At 32.8% G+C, this 22,802-nt stretch overlaps 1 protein-coding gene across 1 annotated transcript in view; it reads right to left on the reverse strand.

The window, feature by feature from the left end:
- Positions 1–5,823, reverse strand: part of LOC145243910 (intraflagellar transport protein 122 homolog) — a 166,372-nt gene extending 160,549 nt beyond the window's left edge. Inside the window, exons 1-2 of the mRNA XM_080107019.1 lie at positions 5,667–5,823; positions 1,015–1,245 (exon numbers count right to left, since the gene is read on the reverse strand). Of these exons, the coding sequence (XP_079963145.1) occupies positions 1,015–1,245; positions 5,667–5,707 (272 nt within the window). The 5' untranslated portion in view covers positions 5,708–5,823. The remainder of the gene's footprint in view (positions 1–1,014; positions 1,246–5,666) is intronic.
- Positions 5,824–22,802: the final 16,979 nt, after the last annotated feature.

A 22,802-nucleotide genomic window follows, 5' to 3' on the forward strand; every position in this document is an offset into this window, starting at 1 on the left:
TAACTAACAGGACCTGTGGAAATTTTACAGAGGGACAGATTCATATGTAATATATTGATGTTGGCATTCTGCAGATATTCAGTGTAAATGGTGACGCTCTGATATTATTGTAGCTGTTTTGTTAAAACTGCAAAAGTATTTATCTAAGTAAGAAGTGATGCCCGGTGTAGCCCGGTCATAAAGTACGCTTAAATATGATATTTTTATTCTTGCAGATTTTGTATATATTATTATAGAATTAATGTTCGATTGATTTTTATATATCATAAAATTGCGATTTCAAAAATAAAAAAAATATATCCATATGACTTGAGTGTATTAGTGTGAATCGAAATCAAAATAAAATCTTATGAAAAAAATATACGTATATATATATATATATATATATATATATATATATATATATATATAACTGGAGTTCCTTCAGCCATAATCGAAACTGAAACTAAAACTTATGAAGAATTCTTGATAAAATTATTTATAAAAAAAAATAGATGACTTAAGTGCCATCAGCTATAATCAAAACCAAAATCAAAACTTATGAAAATTTTTTGGTAAAATTATTTATGACAAGAAATGGAAGTACATAACAATTAAACAATGCGGATGTAAGCATGACACAGAAAATAACACACACGCTATCATATTGATATATAGGTGCAAAAATGAACTAAAATTTAACCATACTTAACCATCAATTTGACATAAAGCACTCATTCTAAGTCAACAGCTATAACTTTTGCTCGTTTTTAACAGGCTAAAAAGATTAGTATATAATAATTGCTTAGTTTTCTTTATTTTGTAAAAATGCATCAGTTTCTTCACTCCAACTACGTGCAAAAATAGAATTAGAAACTGATAGAACTTATAACGTTGAAACCTAAGCATATACAGGTGGTAAAATCAGAGTGCAATGATTTTATTAGTTTTTCTCACAAGCATCTGTGTAAAGTATTTCAACAACTGTACATTCATTAAAAGGTGTAGAAATTTAAAACGGAAAACAATACTTACTCATATTTTAAAATCCCTTCCAATTTGTGAGTCCAAATGATAACACATTTATCCGCAGATCCAGATGCAAATCTCCGACCGTCTTTGGCGTAACACACACAGTATACTGTATCTTTATGACCTTTGAGTGGCTGAATGAGGGAACCATCTAAGGTACTATACACAAGAACTCGGTTGCCAGAAGCAACAACAATCTGACTGCCATCCGGTTTGAAACAAGCGTCATAGATGCTGAGGAAAGAAGAAAGAAAGACAGTGTTCTAGTTTATTAGGATAGACAAAAAGAAACATCCATATGTTATAGTGCAGTTTTGTCCTTTATTTGTTTCTCATTTTCAAAGCGATTCATCTTGCATATCAATTTTGTCATTGCTCAGCTAATCGTGATAAGGTCGGCCAGGAAACTGAAACCAAATCTTTAGAAAAAAGTAAACAAAAATAAAATGTTATTTAATCAACTGGAATTCATTATTGAGATGAGTAATCTCTACAGTTCCAGGTGAGCATTGTCTGAAGATAGCGGTTTCAATCCTACCCAAAGCCGGCTAAAGGCTTAGTTGGCCAAAAACGTGGTGAGACGATAACTATGGAAGGTAGTAATTGCCGAGGATGCAGGTAGAAGATTCAGAGTTCCTATCCCATCATGGTAATCACCTGATGAAGACCAGAGGAATAGTTGGCCGAAACGTTGTGAAACAACAACTTAAAGTAGTCCGTAATAAATAAATGAATAAATAAAAATAAAATGATTAACCATAGTCGAGGGTAACACAAATGCTCCCTTTTCATTGGTTATTACACAGAGATGTAAGGAAGGGCAACACACTTTTCCCAGGATTACTCCACTTACTCTTGATCCTCACTTTCTACTGCTGCATGTTTAGCAAAGAGATATGAAGTACCATTTTTTGAGTTTTTGATATGACTTGATCAAGGACTGAACCTTGATCCCCCACCCTGATTCATTAGTGAGCACACTAACCATTATACTAAAAGCGACACTTTTTCATGTTTTAAAAAAGGTATCAAAAAAATTATTTTATTATTTAATAGCATTGGGGAGTGACGCGTTGTACGGTCATTAAGAAAAAAAAATGGGTCTTGGATGGCATCAGCCAAAAGTGAAACCGAAATCAAAATTTTGTAAGCAAAAAAGAAAATAAAATTTGACCCGTGCTTAATGTGAACTCGCTAGCTTAAGTTAGTAAGCTAACGTGTTATAGATGGGCCCAGGAGGACACAGATAACATCGCAGATTTAGCTTTTTTAAAACGGAAGAACATAATGATGGTTTACACAACTGTGGTTTGCAAACTGCGTCGAAAGCAAAGTTCTTATCTGACCCCTGCACCTTCAAACAAAACGACATTTCTACACAAAATAACTGACAATTTTTTCTCATTTTTCAATATCTTTTGTCCAAGAGATCACTCTAATGATATCGCGTTCGTGCCTGTACGATGCAGATGACAAAAATTTTTAGCAGACATATGAACACACACAAACGCTTGCCCTTTATATAATAGACTAGCAGGGATACCCACGTTGCCCGGGTCCGCATGAAGTTCCATTTGGACAAACCTGCTATACTAAGGACATTGAGCACTTTTTCATTATTATATGTCAACTTCATCATGAGCAATAGCAATACCCCCACAATAATTTTTAAAATACAAGATATGGTAATCCTATTTAAAAACGGATAAAAAACATGAAAATGTAATCGCCCCAAAAAAGTAGAAGTACGAGAAAACCTCCCCAACAGATATTTCAGTAGAAGGGATACAAAGATAAGGAGCTATTCTCCGGATATTGAGCACTTTTTGATGACTATATACCAGTTTTAGTGAATTTCTTTAATGCTGCCTCAATCTAGAAAGATTTTATTTTACGGTCTGTTGCAAGGAAAACAAACTGAAAATAATTCAGTTTTAAAAATAATAAAGTAGAATTTTTTTTTCACCGTAATAAACGCTTTTATGTTTTAAAAATGATTATTTATGACTTATTGTGGTATTAAAAGAAAAAAATTAAGCAGTTACGATGCTAAAAAAAAAATGCAATCTATGTAACCCTCGAAATAAGAAAAATGTTTTGTTTTAATTTAATTTAATTAACCACTGATAAAAAAAATGACAAATAATACAAAGTATAAAACAAAAAATATTTTAAAATCTTCTAACCTTGTTTAAATGCAAAAGAAAAAAAAAACAGACGTAACAATACCAGTTTTTATTCATAACAGGGTGCTAGTGCAGAGAGTGATCCGCGCTATTTTTTAAATCGTATTTCCAAGTTTAATCAAAGTTTTATGATATGTTTTTTTATTCAATTGTAAGGTTGAAGTATAGAATAGGTACAAAGCACCCTCCCCATGTTAAGAATGTTTTTTTTTTTAAATAATAACGTTATTATTTACGTGCGGATCACTCTCTGCAAAACAGATAATTCTAAATATTTCCTATTCATTGGTTAATTTGAGAGAAACTCTTGATTGCGGTTAGTAATGGGCATAAAAATGCTGTCCATTGTAGGAAGTTTTAAGGTACCTCCAATGTGAGATACAGATTCAACCTCTTTTGTATGTAACACGATTTAACTGTAATTTAATATTATCATCATAACTTTTGTACCATTTAAAAAGAAAAAGCTTCAAATAAATCAGTAGTGTTTTGTTTTTTTTTTAATTTTTACAGCATGCAAAAATAATGAAAATACAAGACCGAAATCATGTTTACATTATTGGCACTTTAAAACAACGTTCCTATGTAGTGATCATTTTGAAGTCATAAACATACCTGTTTAAAAAATCTAGAAAAAATCAATTAATGGTTAGATTTTCATGAAATTTTCTATACCTATTCAATTTAAAATAAATTTATATGTTAAAAGCAGTTTTTGTTAAATATGTGAGAGGAAATATTTGTTTTTGTAGATGTTCTAGCCTCCCCCCATGTGTAATGTTATGAAAACTCAACAAAATAAATTTAGGTCCATAAAAATTGCAGCACTTTATGAAGTTGAAGAGTTTAAATAATTAAAAAATAGTATATATATATATATATATATATATATATATATATATATATATATATATAAACCAATTATTATTTCCCTTATCTTGAAGTTGTAAATAAAAAAATGGACATAAAATCAATATTATATTAAAAAAATAATCAATGTTTTTTTTTTAATAATATAGACTATAATTAGTTAAATTAAAACAAAAAAACAGAATTCTAAATAAAAAAAAAAAAAATTAATTTTTAAAAGATTTAAATAGAATAAAATTCCAATATTCTGCGATATGAAGTTTTAAACAAATTTGGAGGTAAGGTTTTCCAATTTTTTAAAAATATTTTCATATAATATAAAAAATGATTATTGACAATTATTAAATAGCAAATTGAACTACAACTTCGAATTATTTTAATTGTTAAAAGATGTGTATTTCTGGTGGGGGGAGGTCAACTTGATTTTAGCACCTATTTTCAAAAAAAATGTACAGTGTCTCTAATAAAATTAGCATAAACAATAGCAAAAAAACACAATTAAAGTGACTAGTGGCATCTGTAAAAAGTATGCACAATTATAAGCTAGATACAAAATGATGACATGTCAGTGCATAAAACATTGTTGATTTTACAAAACAATTTGGAGATCCCTGGAGGTTCTATTGGCTATGCAAAACAAGAACAAAGCAAGACGTCTCGGCCCAGAAGAATGGATGATATATAAATGAATTAGCAAGGGAGTTTTACAATTTTTCACCCCCCCCCATATATTAGTGTCCAATCAATAATAATCCACTGAAAAAAAAATTGCAAAAAAAAAAAAAAAACGAAAGCATTAACATGAAGAGATTGGGGGTGTTTATTCCAAAAGCCGTTCTTAACATGGAAAGGTTGGGGGTGTTTATCCCGAAAACTGTTCTTGGGGAGAGGGTGATTCTCGTTCAGGTCCGCCTAATGATGTCTGAGGGTTAGGGTTGATTTTAGCTGGCACGATAAAGAGGATCTATCAGAAGGTTTACAATTCTATTAGAAGCAGGCCAGTGGCCACATGTTGCTGCGAACAGTGGGGATAAGAAATCGTTGAATGAAAACAAAAATCGCGTGTCCTTCCTTAACCCTAACACTAACCCTAAGTCTTGTGGGAATACGAAAAACAAAAAGAAATAAAAACAGACGGAAACGGTGCATGCACAGTGGATGCAACGAAATAGTTGAAAATCAATTTCATGGATAATTTAAGATTATTGGGACATTTTATAATCCGGAATTTTGTGCTAAATACGCGAGATATTCTAACGGTCTCTATAATACAATTGAACTGAATAAAAGTTTTACAGAGAAAAAGAAAATTAGGTTTTCAAATTTTATATTAACATACTTTGTTTTCGTGCATTAACTATATTTACAAATAAAAAGCGTAGTAAATATGAATTTGTTTAAATTAATTTTTTTTTAAATCGAAATTTGTTACAATTTTTTTTTAAGATAAATTATTTAAATTTGAACTTTTTTGCTCCCTAAAAATCAAAGTTTGGATAAACAGAGTAAAACATTATCAAAGTTCAAAAGTTTTTTTGTCTTTTTATAATAGCAAACTTTTTTTATAATAAGCAAACACTAATCGCTAAAATGGATTACCTATTTTCCGTGAATGACTCCCAGGCACATATCGGTCTCATATTTTTCCAAGTTTATCGTCGATTTTACAAAGATTTTGAAAATAAAAAAAATATTTATTGTTGACATTTCCGTTCCATGTTGGTTACGGCGCATGCGTAATTGAAACACGGATAAATGAAGCGACGACGCCATGAATTATCTCCCTTGGAAACAGGTTTCCGTAATTTTTCGTTTCCCCTTCGCCTTCGACTCTTTAACTATTTTATTTTATTATTTTATTTTACACACGCGCGCGCGCACACACACTGGTTTTACTCTGCCCTCAAGAGATTGTTCGGTTCTTATTTAGAATTCAACCTAATTTTAAAATATACAGAAAAATCTTTATGGTGTACGTTACACGTCACGGAACAACGGTAATGTCATATTCCAAAAATCACATAAACTGATGTCGTAGTTTTATTTTCATAAAGAAAATCATTTTTAAACCATTTCAAGCAATTAATGTGAAATCGGTAACATTACAAGGCTGATCTCGCAAGTTTCAATTATTATGGGTATACCTACCCTTGTTTTTTTTTTCTTTTCAAGATGGCGACACGAGACAGTCTCTTTTAGCTTACTCATAAATTTGATTTTCTTAGTTAAAAATAAAACTATTTGAGTTTTTGGAATATGGCATCTTCGTGCCATAAAAGTATGTACATAAAGATTTTTCTGTGTTTTTTATTTATTTATTTTATTATTTTATTTATGTATTTATTTAGATTTTCACCCCAAACAAGAACAGTGCCATTTTGATGTAGGGAGCTACTATCAGGGACATAAGTTGCAGGGATACTATGTAGGGAGTTGAGCAGCAAGATGTCTGTTTACACCACACTTGAACTTCTGCATGTCAGTACACTTGAGGAAACAGGAACCCAGAAGGGAATTCCAAAGTCTAGCAGTTCTAGAGAATAAACTATTAGAGCAAAAGGCCTTCTCTACTGTGTAGGGGTGAGACTTTGCTGCTTGTCAGGTGTGTCGGGAATATTTATGTCGAGGGGGGGACAAGGGCTTGTAGTTCGTCAGAGCCTCCACCATTAAAATACTTGTAAAACAGGCAGAGGGATGCAACATTTCGTCAATGGGACAAAGGTTGAAGCTTAGATGACAGTTCAGGACCTTAAATTAAGTTGAATTCTAAATCAGAACCGTCTGTTCTACCAGCTATTATGTTCTACTCACGAGGCAGTGAAGGGATTAACTCTCTCTGTTTCTGTCATTAAGAGAGGAGGTTAGTTTATCATTGCTTGCTTGAAGCGATTTACTGGGCTGATTCATGCAATTTTACATGATTTTCATACTAGCCTTCAGCATCATTGTGATGTTCACAGTTTACCAAACGTTAATCTCAGCTTCATGTCACATCTGGCCTTCTTAAGAAGTATGATGAATAAGTCCTTTAATAAGCACATTTCATCTTTGCAAAATACAAATCTGTATGAATGACTTTTCCAGCCTTCAATCAAAGTGTTATATATGTTTTGTCTTCAATAAATGCAACTCAATCTGAGCATTATTTTTATTTTTTGTTTCCAGTCCAGAGTTTCCTTTTGGGAGAGCTTACAGCCGAACTTAAAACTAGGTCAGAAAAATACAGTCGCTATCTTTATACACAAGTCAAAACAAGGCTTAGAATACATCATTCAAGTTCATAAATTTTTAGTTAAGTATAGGAAAACGTTTTTTAAGCGTAAAACATTATTATACTATCGTTTTTTGGTTGAAATTTGCCAACCAAAAAAATGGTGAAATAATATTTTTCTTTGTTTAGTCTCCTTTTTTAATTAAAGAGAGGAGAAGGGGCTGCTTTTGACGAGAATATCATAAATTTGAGTTATGTGCCTTTGACTTCATTCTCCACTTGTGATGGTGATTTCTGCTCGAACCTAATTTACATTTCGGTGTTTCACATGTTCGGTGAAACTTAGTTTGTGTTTAATGTTATTTTGTTTTTATTTTATTTTATTTCTTCTTCTTCTATCTTCTTCTTCTTCTTCTTCTTCTTTTTCATGATGATGATGATATACTCACAGGAGTTTTCACACATGTCATCAGTGATTATTCATTGAACCAGTGATGTTTCTGGAGTTAGAGTGACAACAAGTTTCCCCAGATTTCCAGTGTTCTTAACCTTTGTAGAGGACTAGGACATATAAATCCTAATCCCGTTACAAAATAAAATAATGAAACGAATGGAATGAAGGAAACAATAACTCAATTGCGGGATGGAATAAACATGTCGTTTATTTTCTGTTGAAAATAAAAATGTTTTAGGTGTAACACATGTTCATTCAGCCGTTGACGACTACATGCGTGGAAAAGAAAGGGATGAAGTCGAGGACGAGAAATGGCCGTCCCCGCACGTAGAAAGGAAAATTAGGAAGGGAGTGTCTGCCTCAGCAAAATTGTGCGTTCATGATAGCAGTCATCCACGTGGAAAAGTCTTCAAACCAAGAGCTATGGACGCCGAACTTGCCTGATTTCGTCAACCAGGCAAAAGGGAAGAAAGAGGAAGTTGAATAGTGTTGTGGACTTTTATATTGGGGTGAGTGTTCTGACTGCGCATATCTGGAATTCCTTTCAGGGGAAGTGACTTTCGCATGTGTGCGTACTTGTGCGTATATGTGTGTATGTTAGCGCATGTGTGTGTGTGTGTGTGTGCGCGTGAATGTGAGTGTATATACGTGAACGTGAATATATGTACGTGTCTGTGCGTATGTGCGTGCGTACATACGGGTGTGTGTATGAGGATGTGTATATGCATGTGTGTGCGTGCATATGTGCGTGCGTACATGTGGGTGTGTATATGTGAGGGAAAACATGTTCAAACACTTTGTTATCACACCAGCTGCTGTCAACGGCTACTGGTCTTCTCTGGAGTTTAAATGGCAATAAGCTTCTCCAAAAGTCCCAGTACTCTCCGCATCTACTCCAGTAGAGATCTCATTAGTGCACTGCCTCCTCTGTTTTTCTATCCTTCTTGATCTTTCATGACTATTTAATGTGGTATCAGTCAAAGACATTGTTCTTGTTGCTTGTTTGTTTGGGTTTTTGGATGGGTGGTAGTTTATGAAATTTCTCAGTTTCAGTTCCCTTGTGTTTATGTGGTGTTTTTCTTTCTATATTTTTGTTTTATTTCTATTGCACATTTCGTGTTGGTTGGTTTCTGCTTCAAGGATTTTCTTAAGATTTCAGCTTTCATCATTGTTGTCTGTTGTATAAGTCTCAGTCTTCCCTTTGTACTAATTCTTCCCAGGGTTTTTGGGGTCTTAAATTCATTTTCTCCCTGTTCCATATCTCTTTCAGTTCTCTAGCAAGTTCCATGTATTGCTTTGTTTTCTGTTTCTTTGATCTTGATCCTGTTATCTGCGGAGACGATAAAATTTATGATTTGGCACGTTAGGGTGGAATGATAAAATTGTCGCCCTAGAAAAGATGACATGATCCCATTTCCGTTTGATGAAAACTGGTTTTCTTTTTTTGTTGCAGACCATGTACTAGTTGCCCAGTTGTGTAAAAATCCCAAGAGCGATAGAAACCTTCTATCATGTCTGAAAGTGACACAATGTTCAGCGAGTAAGATCGAATATGCACCACTGTACAACTCATGCTCTGCACTGATCCAAGTTATGACGACAGAACCATTGCCAGCACCCTCAAAATATATTGTTGGATTGCCACGAATACCAGGGATATTCCCAGAATGATGAAAACAAAGTTTCCGGCCACAGCTATGAACTTTGGTGTAGTTTCATGTGAGGGCCACATCATGCCACCTCACATCTTCGAAGTCGGCTTGAAAATCAACACCAAAGTGTACCTGGATGTGCTGAAGAGTGGGGTGATCACCTGGTGCAATCAGATGGCCGCTAGTAGAATCTGGGTGTGGCAGCAGGACTCGGTGCTGGCCCACAAATCCAAAGAGGCCCAGGCTTGGCTTCAGGAGTGCTACGACTTTGTACCCTTCTCTCACTGACCATCCCTCCTCCCCCAACCAGAACCTGCTGGACTACTTCATTTCGTCATACGTCAAGAACATCACCAACATGACTGCCCACAACACTAAAGCCAGCCTGATCGCCACCATCTGCCAAATATTTGCCAAGCTCCCACCGGTGCTTGTGGAAAAGGCATGCTCCCAGTTCTGGACCAGTATCGAGGCAGTGATTAAGGCTAAAGGCAGCTATATTGAATAGATGTCAGCTCTACTACATAATCAAGTTACCCAAATTGATTTTTTCAATAAAAGTTTTAAAATAAAGCTGTAGTGTTGTTTTCTTTAGAACGATACTTTTATTGTTCTACATTGTATTATTATATTTGGTTTCCTTGCTTGGATGAGTTTATCTGTTTGTACCTCATTGTCCCAGATAAATTTATGATTTTCGTTTTCCAGTATTGTTTATACCATTTGCTTGCATGTTCAATCTTCAGTCTTTTACATAGTTTTCAGTGCATTCCGGCATCACATTTCCTGAGTATGTATTTGCCATCATAGCTATGATAAACAGCAGATGTAATAAAGATTTTCCTCGATGCACGTACACCCCACGCACAAGCTTCCACCACACAAACAAGGGAAATTATAAGAAATGAAAAATAAACAATCACTGACTTACAAAGAAGTGAAGTGAAAAGAAGAAAATAAAAATAAAAATAAAAGATAAAAGTATTAAGCACGGTTTGATTGCTAAGAAAAAGTAAGAACACCAATATACCCTGGCACCACAAATTACCTCTGAACTAAAATACCTCACAATCAGTGAAAATATACTTGATAAATATGACCATAAAATTTCCAATTGCGATTAGCTCATTGAGAAATAATAATGTGAAATCAACTGAACAACTTGTAAACCCCCTCTCTCTTCTCTCCTCTCTCCTCTCTCTCTCTCTCTCTCTCTCTCTCTCTCTCTCTCTTCTATTTCTGTTTTCACTGTTACTCTTTTCCTCTTTTTTTCACTTTTTCGTTCCCCTAGTTTCGTTCACCACACTCTTCAGAACATCCAGGTACACTCTGGTGTTGACTTTCAAGCTGACTTCAAAGATGTGAAGTGGCACGATGTGGTGCTAACTTGAAACCACACCCAAGACCATAACCAAGGACGAAAACTTTGTTTCCATCACTCTAGTGCTGACAATGGTCCCATTGTCATAACTTGGATCGGTAGAGAGCATGAGTTGTACAGCGGCGCATCTCCAATCTTGTTCGTTGAACATTGTGTTATTTTCAGATATGATAGAAGACCCCTATCGCGCTTAGGATTTGTACACAACTGGTCAACTAGTAGATAGTCTGCAACAAAAAAGAAAACAGGTTTTCATCAAACGGAAAAGGAATCATGTCGTCTTTTCTAAGGCGACAATTTTATCTTTCCACCCCGTACTAGCTGTAGATAAATGAGCATTAACATTTCGGTAATTTTTATACAAATTTTATTTATCTTTAAATGTGAACGTAAAGAAATGAAAAGAAAGAACGAATTAATTTTTCACTTGCAATTTAGAAATAGATCGCAGCTTGTTGAACATCAAAAAACGAACATTTGAACACAATTTTATTTGTAAATATTTGTCAAGGAAATGATACAATATTGTGAAATAGAAGTATTCGTTATATTAAAATCAAGATAATTTATTTAATTAAACAAAGACAAACAATAGCAAATAATAGATAATTAATAAAATGTCCTTCTACAAAACCAATATGCCGATATCGTATATATACATAAGCAGTATATGAAAAAGATGAGGCGTTCATAGTGTAGATTGAATTATCGGACTTTTGACCTTACTTCGAGAAATAGGTGTAACTTTCATATTTCATTTGCGTCGACATAAGGTAATACGAAATAGAAAAGGGAGATAACTTCGTTAAAGAATCTAAGGGAGATAAGGAAAAACCGATTTGGAATTTTTTTTTTTAGTATTTCTGCATTTACCGGCCCGTGATTTCCACGAAGTTACTCGGGTGTTCCTGACAGATGACGGGAATAAGCGGAAAATACCGCTACAAGCAAATGACAAATTGTAAACAGAAAAACATGGAAATACAAATAAATATAAAAGGTAACATGAACCCACCGTAAGTCTAATGAAGAAATATATTTTTTTTTATTCATTTGCGGTAATCATGAAGAAAGAGAGAGCCTTTTTCCTCTGTTTGCCTATAGGTGGCGTTAATGTCTGTCCACCCAGTTACGGAAGCACAAAATGTATATAATGGCACCGTTGAAATAAAAATAAATGTTTTTGTTATATTTTAATTTTAAACATGTTTTTTTTTTTTGTTTTTTTACAAACATATTTAAGTTTTTTGTTTTTTTCAAACATACTTACGTTTTTTTTTTTTGTTTTGTTTTTGCAAACATTTACGTTTTGTTGCTGGTTTATTTTCAAACATTTACGTTTTTTTTTTTGTTTTAATTTTAATTTTTTTTTTTTTTTTGCAAGCATAAATTAAATGTTTTTGCTATATTTTTCTTTTAAACATATTTATGGGTACAACCGTTTTTCCGCGAGTATTTTTTACGTTCTTATAACAAAATCAACGTTTTTTCTTTTATCATTTTTTTATGGACCCCAACCCTTTTTTCTTAATTTTTTTTTTATTTTACCTTTTCCGCGAGTATTTATATATATATTTGAAAAAGGATATTGTAAAACCTGAATCTTACTTGAAACTACTATCAAAAAATAGCGCGGTACAATAAGTGCATAAGCAAACTTTTCTAAAAGAAAAATATTTCAAAAATATTTAGTTTATGCCTGCAAAAAAACAAAACAAAAAAAAAACGTAAATGTTTGAAAAAATAAAACTTAAATATGTTTGCAAAAAAACAAACAAAAAAAAACATGTTTAAAATTAAACATTTATTTTTATTTCAACGGTGCCATTATATACATTTTGTGCTTCCGTAACTGGGTGGACAGACATTAACGCCACCTATAGTCAAACGGAGGAAACAGGCTCTCTCTTTCTTCACGATTACCTCATTTGCTTTGTAAAAAAAAATCTTGGTACTTGTTTAATTTAATCAAGATGTAGCAATCGCTATATACGTCTGGAACAAATCTTCGGCGGAAACATTTCGGGTTTGTATTACTGTACGCATAGATTCAAAACAGTTGTCAAAAAACAAATATATAACAAATAAATGTTATCAAAGGCAAGATAAGTTACTTTTCTATCAAACTGGATATATTTTTTGTGTTTTTATTCAATGTAACATGTTTATTCAGCTTGAAAAACGTACATTGTTTACCGATGTATTGGAAAATTCAAAATTGCGCCCGATTCTCTCTTTAACACGGTAAGTTTGGGAAAAGTGTTATAAATAATAAACTGGACAAAATACTATTAAAAAACTACCGAATATATGTCAAGTTATGTCACGGTATTGAGCGAATTTCTAACAGTATTTTGTTTAGTTTATTCTGATTATGAATTAGTAAATACTGACTCACACCCCAATAGCCTACAGTGAGGTTTTTTTTTTTGCTGTTTTTATTTTTTGGGGATGTGTGGGTGTTGATTATATATGGGAATAGCAGTTCAAAATAACTTGTTGAAAAGAGTTAATTCTCGTTCGATATGGTAACTTTCCATGCTGAGAATTTAGGTGTATGGCGCGCGTGAAGTCATGTTGGTGCTTTAACATCCCACAAGACAATCAGACAGTGATGATATTTACTCATAGAATTGCATTCTGGACTGATTCGATTTTCGCAGGCACAAGCTTACATACCTGTGTTCTAGAACATTCCAAACTATTTGTTGTATTACTGCATGCGAAACGTAACATAGTTCCTTTATTGCATGTGTACAAATAGGCAAATTACAACATTGTAAGCTTGCACGTACTTCATATGCATACGTGTTGAATATGGTGATTGCTATAAAATGTCTCTGCCAAAGATTTGTTCCAGCCATATGTAGTGGTCGCTACAAAGATATTAAAAAATGAAAATATTAAAAAAAAATTATATTATACACACTCGTTTTGGAATTAAGTTCTCATTAAAAAAAACACTTAATTTGATCAAGCAGATTTTTTTTTTACAGAGGAAAATCAAATTGTTATGAGATCGATCGTATCCCACGATTTTGCCTGTTTCATGGATGAGAAGGGGAGGGTACCAAGGATAACTCCATCACACCTTTAAATTTGTCAAAATTTGACGAGATTATTTTGAAACATGGGCAGATAAATAGTTTTATTTTTTTTACTTATTTTACAGAGTTTCTCTGTCCTTTTTTAATCCCTTTTTAACTTCGTCCTTTCGTTATTGCGCAAAATAGGCAAAATGGCCGGGATATGATCGATGTCATTAAGATTTGATTTTCCTCTGTAAAAAAAAAAAAAAAAAAAAACTACTTGATCAAATTATTACGTGAAATTTTTTTATGAGAACTTAATTCCATAACAAGTATATACAATATAATTTTTTTGGTAATCTCCAAAAATACCGTTAGGGCTTACAACATGGTCGCCAGAAGAGTCAACAAAAAACTGCGAATAAAATATATAAAACTCGTAATTTCTGTTTTTAAAGTGGGTTGTCAATTTTCTTTATGAAATATACTTCCAAAATAAACTATTACAGTCGTTTAAAACATAATAGAAGTATTATTTTTTTATTTTTTAAAAACAATGTTTACAAAATGTCTACGAACGTGCGTAGACATTTTGTAAACATTGTTTTTAAAAAATAAAAAATAATACTTCTATTATGTTTTAAACGACTGTAATAGTTTATTTTGGAAGTATATTTCATAAAGAAAATTGACAACCCACTTTAAAAACAGAAATTACGAGTTTTATATATTTTATTCGCAGTTTTTTGTTGACTCTTCTGGCGACCATGTTGTAAGCCCTAACGGTATTTTTGGAGATTACCATTTTTTTTTTAATGTCTTGATTAAACTAAACAAATGTTATATATATTATTTAATTGGAATTCATTATTGAGATGAGTATTATTTATTAATTTATTTATTGCGGACTATTATCCTCATCTTTTTTTAGTTGTTGTTTCACAACGTTTCGGCCAACCATTCCTCCGGCCTTCATCAGGTAGTAATCACGATGGGATAGGAACTCCAAATCTCCTAACTGCATTCTCAACAATTACTGCCTTCCATAGTTGTCGTCTCACCACGTTTTGGCCAAGTAAGCCTCTGAACGTCGTAAAACAACAACAAAAAAATGAGGCTAATAATCCGCAATAAATGAATAAATCTCATCTCAATAATGAATTCCAATTAAATAATATATATAACATTCGATACAAACCCGACCATGGAAGATAAAATAATAAATAAACGTGGATTTATAAGACCAAAAACGGTTCCAGGTGAGCATTGTCTGAATATAGCAGTTTCAATCCTACACAAAGCTGGCCAGAGGCTTACTTGGCCAAAACGTGGTGAGACGACAACAATTATGGAAGGCAGTAATTGCTGAGGATGCAGCTAGAAGATTTGGCGTTCCTATCCTGTCGCGGTTGCCACCTGATTAAGGCTGGTGGAATGGTTGGGCGAAACGTTGTGAAATAGCAACTAAAAACGCTGAGGATAATAAATAAATTAATAAACTAAACAAATACCAAAATTTTGGCGAACCTGAAGAATCTCGGCTCCTCTCTCTATTTTTCTTGTATTTTCGTCTTTTTTTTTTCAATTTTTTCAGCGTATTATTATTGAATAGACATTAGTCTACCAGATTATCAAAAACAGGGCAAAAAAATTCAATATTTAAATATTCGTATGAAATGCTTTGTTTTTAATGCAGCTTTCTAGTTATTCGATCACCTATTTTAGAACCACTCGATGTCATAGGCCAAATTTCGCAAAGTTAACCATTTTTCTAAGTAGTTTAGTCTTTTCTTAATTTCGCTTTTTTTTTTTTTAAATAATCACAAAAAAGGCTAAGCTGCTTTAAAAAGGCTAAATTCGCAAAATTTGATCTAAAAACGTCGAGTTGTTCTAAAATGAATGATCGATTTACTGAAACGTTGCATTTGAAACTGAACACACTCACAAATATTTAAATATCGACTTTTTATTTTCATTTATTTATTTATTTATTTTGTAAATCTGATAGACTAGCGTCCATTTGATAATCCACTGAAAAAATTGAAAATAAAGATGAAAATAAAAAACAGGGAGAGGGGCAAGATTTTTCAGGTTCGCCAAAATTTTCTGTTGAATAAAAGTTGTTTTATTTCGATTTTGTTTTTTGTAGTTTTAACCAAAAGTTTTTTAATAAAACTTTTAAGGAAGAAATATTTTTGTGTATTTTTTTTTCCATGAAAACAGCTAAAAAAAAATGGAAGAAAAATTGTAAGAAAAATTTTTTTTTTTTTCAGAAATGTTTTTTTTTCTTTTACTGTTTGGTGGTTGAGAGAGAAATCTGTTACAGGTCAGGAAATATTTCCTTTCTCTCCAAAAAGGATGAATTAGAAATACTGTCTCCTTCCATTTCTTTTATTTTATATTATTTATTTATTTTTTTTTTTTGATCTCTGAATAATTTATATAAATTTTTAATTTAATTTTCTTCCAATTTATATATTTACAAAAAGAAGGTCGGAAGTTACATCGACTGAAAGGTCGGAAGTTACATCGACTGAAACGTTGTGAAAATCAAACTCAAGATGAGAACAGTAGTCCAATGAATCCAAATAATACAAATAACCAATCCTCATCTCAAAAATGCAGAAACTTCAACTTGGAAGAGATAATTGTTTTTTATTGAGAAGATGGCCCTATAGTCCGAGAAAGGAAGGTTAAAGAAAGGCGTTTAGTAACTTGTTGGCTGTCAAGATATGTCCATCAGACTTATAAGGAATAGTCCTTATAAAGTAACAGTTTTCAAAAGGATATAGGAGAGTTTATTTACTAGATGGCAAATATTCAGAGTTCACATTAACTCCTATTTTGTTTTCTTGTTTTTGTTTCTAGAAGAGTTCTTTGTGTTCGTAATAATATCCTCCTCCCAAAGGCATTTTCAGCATATTCTTTTATTTATAGGTAATCCCACTTTCTTTTTAGTCGCATGCAAGCGACTCTATAAGTCACTCCGTGAGTCTGTCGATCAGTCGATCGGTCGGTCGGTCTGTTCGTAACACTTTTGTGCTTGGCCTTTTGGCCAAGACCAAAGTGTAGTATCTGTTCTTACTACATGCTGTACTTATGTTTTTAACTTTGTGATATAAAGTGGGGGATCACTTTTCTGTATTAATTTAATGTAAGATGATCACCCACTTTACAACCAGTCAGTCTCAAAGCCATTCAAGTCATTCTCCAGATCATTCAAGTTGTTTTTGAAAGATTCCAGTTATTTTTTAAGCATTCAAGTCATTCTTAAGGTCATTCAATTCATCCTTAAGCTCATTAAAGTCATTCTAAGTCATTTACTTTTTATTTATTTAAGTCATTTCAGCCCATTTTTCGGTCATTTTAGTTTATCTTTAAGAATTTCATGTCAATCTTACATTCACTCATTCATTCATTACACGAGAGCACGCGACTAATGGCTATCGGCCTAATTTAAACATGGTTTAGCACCACAAGCTTTTTCTTTATTAACTTTCTTGCATGAAATCTTTCATGTTTGAGAAAAGCAGATTCACCAAATGAACAAGTTCTTTCTCCTTTACTAGAGAAGAAAATTAAGTGAATTAATCCAAATAGTCCTCACACTTATAGTGGTAACAAGTGAGAAATTTGTCACGTACTCACAAAAGTCTTCCTTTCAAGTGGATTAAAAAAGATAAATTTCCAGTTTCCAGCAGAATTTCATGTCTTTTTTTTTTTTGTTTTTGTTGTTGTTTTTTTTTCTTGTAGCTTAGAAAATTCTTGAGACAAATTTTCGATTCCTCGTTCCATAATTATCCCTTCCGGGATAATTAAATATTCATATCTCTCTGCCATAATTCAAATTTACAATTAAATTTTATGTCTTTAGTTAAGACAGAATTGATGAGTGGCTTCGATAAGTTTTCTGGTCTCTGTTTTCTTACCCAAGACCTCGACAAAATATGTCAGGTAACTTATACATACTTAACACGTCTTTCTTCTAAAACATATTTTTAGCAACTGATTTTTTTAATTCGAATTCATCAGCATTGATCAGAAAAACAAGTGACTCATCCAATCAGAGAGCTGACTGGGATCACATGCTGTTAAAGAAGAGGAAATAGAATAAATCAGAGCGAGGGGGGAGAAGAAGAATAAGAGAAAGAAGAAAAAAAGAAAGGATGTAAATAAAATTGCTACACATTTCATATCGCTTTCTCATTGGTTATTCGTTTCTACCATTGATATCTGCTAAAGTGTTTCGTCATATCGCATTGCGATTGACCGTCTCTGGTTATTCCCATCATCTGCAGACCACATCCGAGTAACTTCATAGAAATCATAGGTTGGTAAATGTAGAAGTACACAATTTTTTTTCCTATTTTTAATTTGTAATTAAAATACAAACATTTATTTATTTATTTAGCACTTCTTTGGTTTTCATTTTTGGAAGAATTTGATTCGATACTAGGGAGGCAATCACAAAAATTTATGGAACAAAGCAAATACATTAATACAGTAACACTGTAACATAATGGAAAGCATTAGTTACAAAGCAAATACATTAATACAGTAACACTGTAACATAATGGAAAGCATTAGTTACAAAGCAAATACATTAATACAGTAACACTGTAACATAATGGAAAGCATTGAATAGCCACCCCCTTTTTGTCTCGACTTCGTTGAGATATACTCTTTTCTTTACTTCTAACGTTGTGTAGTACATTAACAGGGACTCATGTTGGGGACATAACGGAGCATGTACGACGGGTTACATATAATACATGAATGACGATGGTGATAACAATTCTTAGGGGACATTTATAACAGTTCTTACAACACATATAGAGGGGAGGAGATACTTCACTTATGATGATGGTGGGAGGACACATAATACTTGGAAGGGTTGTACAAGAGTTCTTACAAGATGATGATAAACTCATTTACCTTTTCGGTTGTAAGAAATGACGACACAAGACAACAGTTACAAACAGTTGATTTTTTTTATTCTTCAATCGACTGATCGGTGGTGTCAGGAATTCAAACTTTGATTTACATGGTCTATTTTTCCTCCCTTCAATTCTAAGGGATTCTCCTCTCCAACTGACTCTAACTCATCAACTTTAACCCATCAACTCCTGACTGATAACTCCAAACTGACTTCTAACTTCGAACGTTTAGATTCCTATATTGAGAAATCGCCTTTGTTTATGACGTCAGAAGTGTGGGTTTTCAAACAGGACTAATTTTCACATAGCTTTATATATGTTTGTCCAAACACACTTTTGGAAAACAAAAGAATCCTCACTTCTGATTCTAACCTATTTTTTAAAATATATTTTTAATCTGCATTGCCCATTCTTTTAACTGACATATTTAATATTCAGATTTCTAAAAGAATGGACAATCGACTCTTTTTCCGACATAAACACGATTTAACTTTTTCTAATAGAATTAACAATGAACTTAATTTCTAACATTCCATTTTTCATTATCTTTAACACTTGCCTACAGGGTTCGATTCTAGCCTTATCCTAATATCATTTTCACTTATCTAGTATCTCTTGTTACTTACATGAGAAAGGACAGCCCTTCTATGTAACACTAAAAGTAATTTAGAGTTTTCACAGAAACGTTTTAACTGAATATTTTTTAACCAATGCAAATCGTTTTAAACACAATAAGTAACAAGCCTATGTCAAATTAACAAACCTTTTAAAAAGAGTTTGCCAAAGATTAAATCCGGCACAGTTCGAAGGAGTTAAAAACATATGCTCACAAACCCCCTCTCTTGTGGCTTTCGCCAGTGGGGAGGATGAAAAAAATAATTCAAAACTCACACACCCATTCATATGTGCTAATAAGAGATTAGGTGAACAGAAACAAATTGCCACTCACTCACATGCACTAACAGAACAATGTAAACCAACACACACACATAATACCACGCTGCCTAATACTTACATATGGATATTCACACGAACAAATATGTAGACATACACATCCTTGGTCCTCGTATAAATTAAAAAGAAAATATGAAATTTAACTTGATGTGCGATTATGTGTGAACGCTTAAAATTTCATACAGAAATCTTTGTTTGTTTGTTTGCATGTTGTTTTCTTCTTTGTTTTGTGTTTTAGTAAAAAAAAACTTGCCCTTCATGACACCAAAAACTAACACTGAATCCAGAGTAACAATACAAAACATATAGTAGTTTTTTTTATTTGCTTTTAACATTGATATTTTTTGTTGATTTTAATGGAATGCTTAAAAGTCAGATTCGCCTGTTTTCTATAAAATAATAATCTTAAAATAGTAAAAATCTTTTGTCTGTAAGAAAATTACAAATGGCCCCTTCGATAAACTCGTTGGATTAAATTTCGATTTTCAAGACTTTAAAAAGTAACTTGTTTTTTTTTTATTTCAACACAAAAAATTAAATTTAAGTCGAATAATTAGTTTAATTGTTTGATTTGTATTGTTTTTAAATTAAATTTTATTGAATTTATAGAATAAAAGACAACGAAATGGAGTTCCATTCTTTATTCAAAAACAACTTTATTTTATCCTTGTTTTATCGTTATTTCCATGGCAGGTGCTCGTCTAAACTCCAATCTCTGGTCCCCCCTCACCAATCTTTCACGAAAAACACCCGTCTAGCTGAATCCACTGTGAAAAATTTCCCCCACTCTATATCTGTGCCTAAATCAAAACGCAGATTCCATGAACAAAGCTTCATTCTTAGAACTGCATGCCTGTGGAACTCTGTTCCATCTACCTGCTTCCCACCGGACTACAACTTGGATGTCTTCAAGTCCAATGTTAACAAATTCCTAATGAACCGCCCCCTTAAGTAAACACTTCATCAAATCTCCACACTAACGTAATGTACTAGCAATAACCCTTATCCCTGAGTGGCTTCCGGGCCTTGATAAGTGGTGATCACTGTGTAAAAAAAAAAAAAAAAATTGTTATCTTTGTTAGTAGCGTGTACAAGAGAGAAACGGGTTAGTAGCAGGAAGTCTTCTTGTGTGTAAAGATAGATTTAATATTATACCGGCTTCTTTATACACTTGTAGTAGTCAGAATAAAGAATTAGACAGTTCTGCGACATAAATAAGCTAATCTGGTTAATGGAAAAAGAAAAGGAAAGGTATTCAGTGTGCATCTAGTGAGTAGTCCTGTAACTTGTAAAGAAAGTTTGTGCGTGTAGCACGTGTTGTGGACAAAGGATTAAAGAGTCCTGCAACGTAAATTAGTTATAGGTCTATAGAAAGAGAGAGGAAAGTGTTCAGTATATACTTGTAGGAGCGTGCGCCTGGTAGTAGAGACAGGGCAAATGGTAGAAAAGCGTACGCGTGTGAAGCGCATATGGAAGCAAGTTTTGACGATAGCCATGTTGGCTTGTGGTACTCATGTTCGCCTGGGGCAAAAGCCCCCAGGCAATGTTTTCTGCCAGCCAGCAGGGAGAAAAAGAGAAGGAAGAGTTGCCGATTTTGCCTTTTATGTACTTGGTCACGTGATTGAGAGCTGGCTTGTGATTGGACAAGCCAGAGAGATGATTTCGCCCCTGCCTGCTATTGTAGCAAGTTTCGACTGCTACAAATTGCTAACATTAACATCAAATTATTTCCTAGTTATTTCCCACTATCTTATTTTGAAATGAAATTGCAACATTTTCCGAACAAATGGGCATTTTTTTTCTTAAAGACCACCTGAAATGAAATAATATTTTGAAATAGTTTGTTTTAAGTTGGGCAGCACTTTTTATACCTTTCACTGCCCGCCACCAATCACAGTCAATGATTTTTCTCACTTGATTCAAATTAACCAATCAATGGTAACCATTTAAAATGGATAAAATCGTTTGCTTTAAATGTTTAAAAGATGAAAACGTGTTTATTTTTACACCAGTTTTTGAATGTTTGCCAATTTTGCAATATTTTGCTTTTTGTTTATTTTTATTTTATTTTTCAAAATAGAATCAACAATAAAGTGTAGTATCTGTTTTGATATCTGTTTTGATAGTATACTTTATCCTATTTTTTGTCCCTGCCCAGCGAAAAAGAAATCCTTCCAGACTGAGACAATTTTTATTTTTTGTCCCAACTAAGAGTGCCCTTTTCGATGTAACTGGATTTTCTGCACATAAAAATATTCAGGTTCTTGTTTAACTGCCTCTCTATGAGTGCAAAATTAAACACAAGGTTTTTAATGTGAGGAAAATTTAGTCTCCCCCCAAAAAGCTGACTCAGAACAGAAACAATAAGGTGCAACATTGTGGAAATAACACTCAAAATGAGAACAGTAGTCCAAATAATCCAATACGGATTATCAATCCTCATCTAAAAAAATTCAGAAACGTAATATCAAGGGGTTTAGTAACAATGGGTGTGACTGGTCAGAAAGTGATTATTTAAGAGGACGGCTCAACAAGAATTTGTTTACATTGGACTTGAATGTGACAATGTTATAGTCAGTCAGGAAGCAGCTCCATGGATTGTTTTTTATATATTTTAAACTATGATCCTGATCTTAGTTGTTATAGTCACATTTCATCAAGTTCTACTAAATGCACGTAGTATGACAAATTTTGGAAGATTTCACGTGAGAAAACTTAGAAACCGAAGTTACTTTTTAGAAAATATTATTCAACCATTCAAAAAAAAAAAAAGGAGAAAACGTACATATATCACGATAACATATATTTACATTCAAACGACAAACTATTAGCATCAGTCACTAGTTTGTTCTTGTACAAAGAATTAACAAAAGATATAATACATAAATAGATTATCACGGGAGGTAACTCTCAAATGAGTTATCTCCCATTCAGTTTGCAAACAACCAATCAAGATAACTAGAGATACATTATTTATTATTTATGGTTGATTATTAACATTATCATTCCTACAATTAGAGTCATCTCACCTTTCTTTATAAATAATAGTGTTCAATTCTTTTTTACTTAAACTAGTTAAGAGGGTATTGTATATGTGTTAATTCTTATAGTTCCTTG

Source organism: Euprymna scolopes, chromosome 22 (genome assembly GCF_053919585.1).
Source record: "Euprymna scolopes isolate OS-2025 chromosome 22, ASM5391958v1, whole genome shotgun sequence".
NCBI lineage: Eukaryota > Metazoa > Mollusca > Cephalopoda > Sepiida > Sepiolidae > Euprymna > Euprymna scolopes.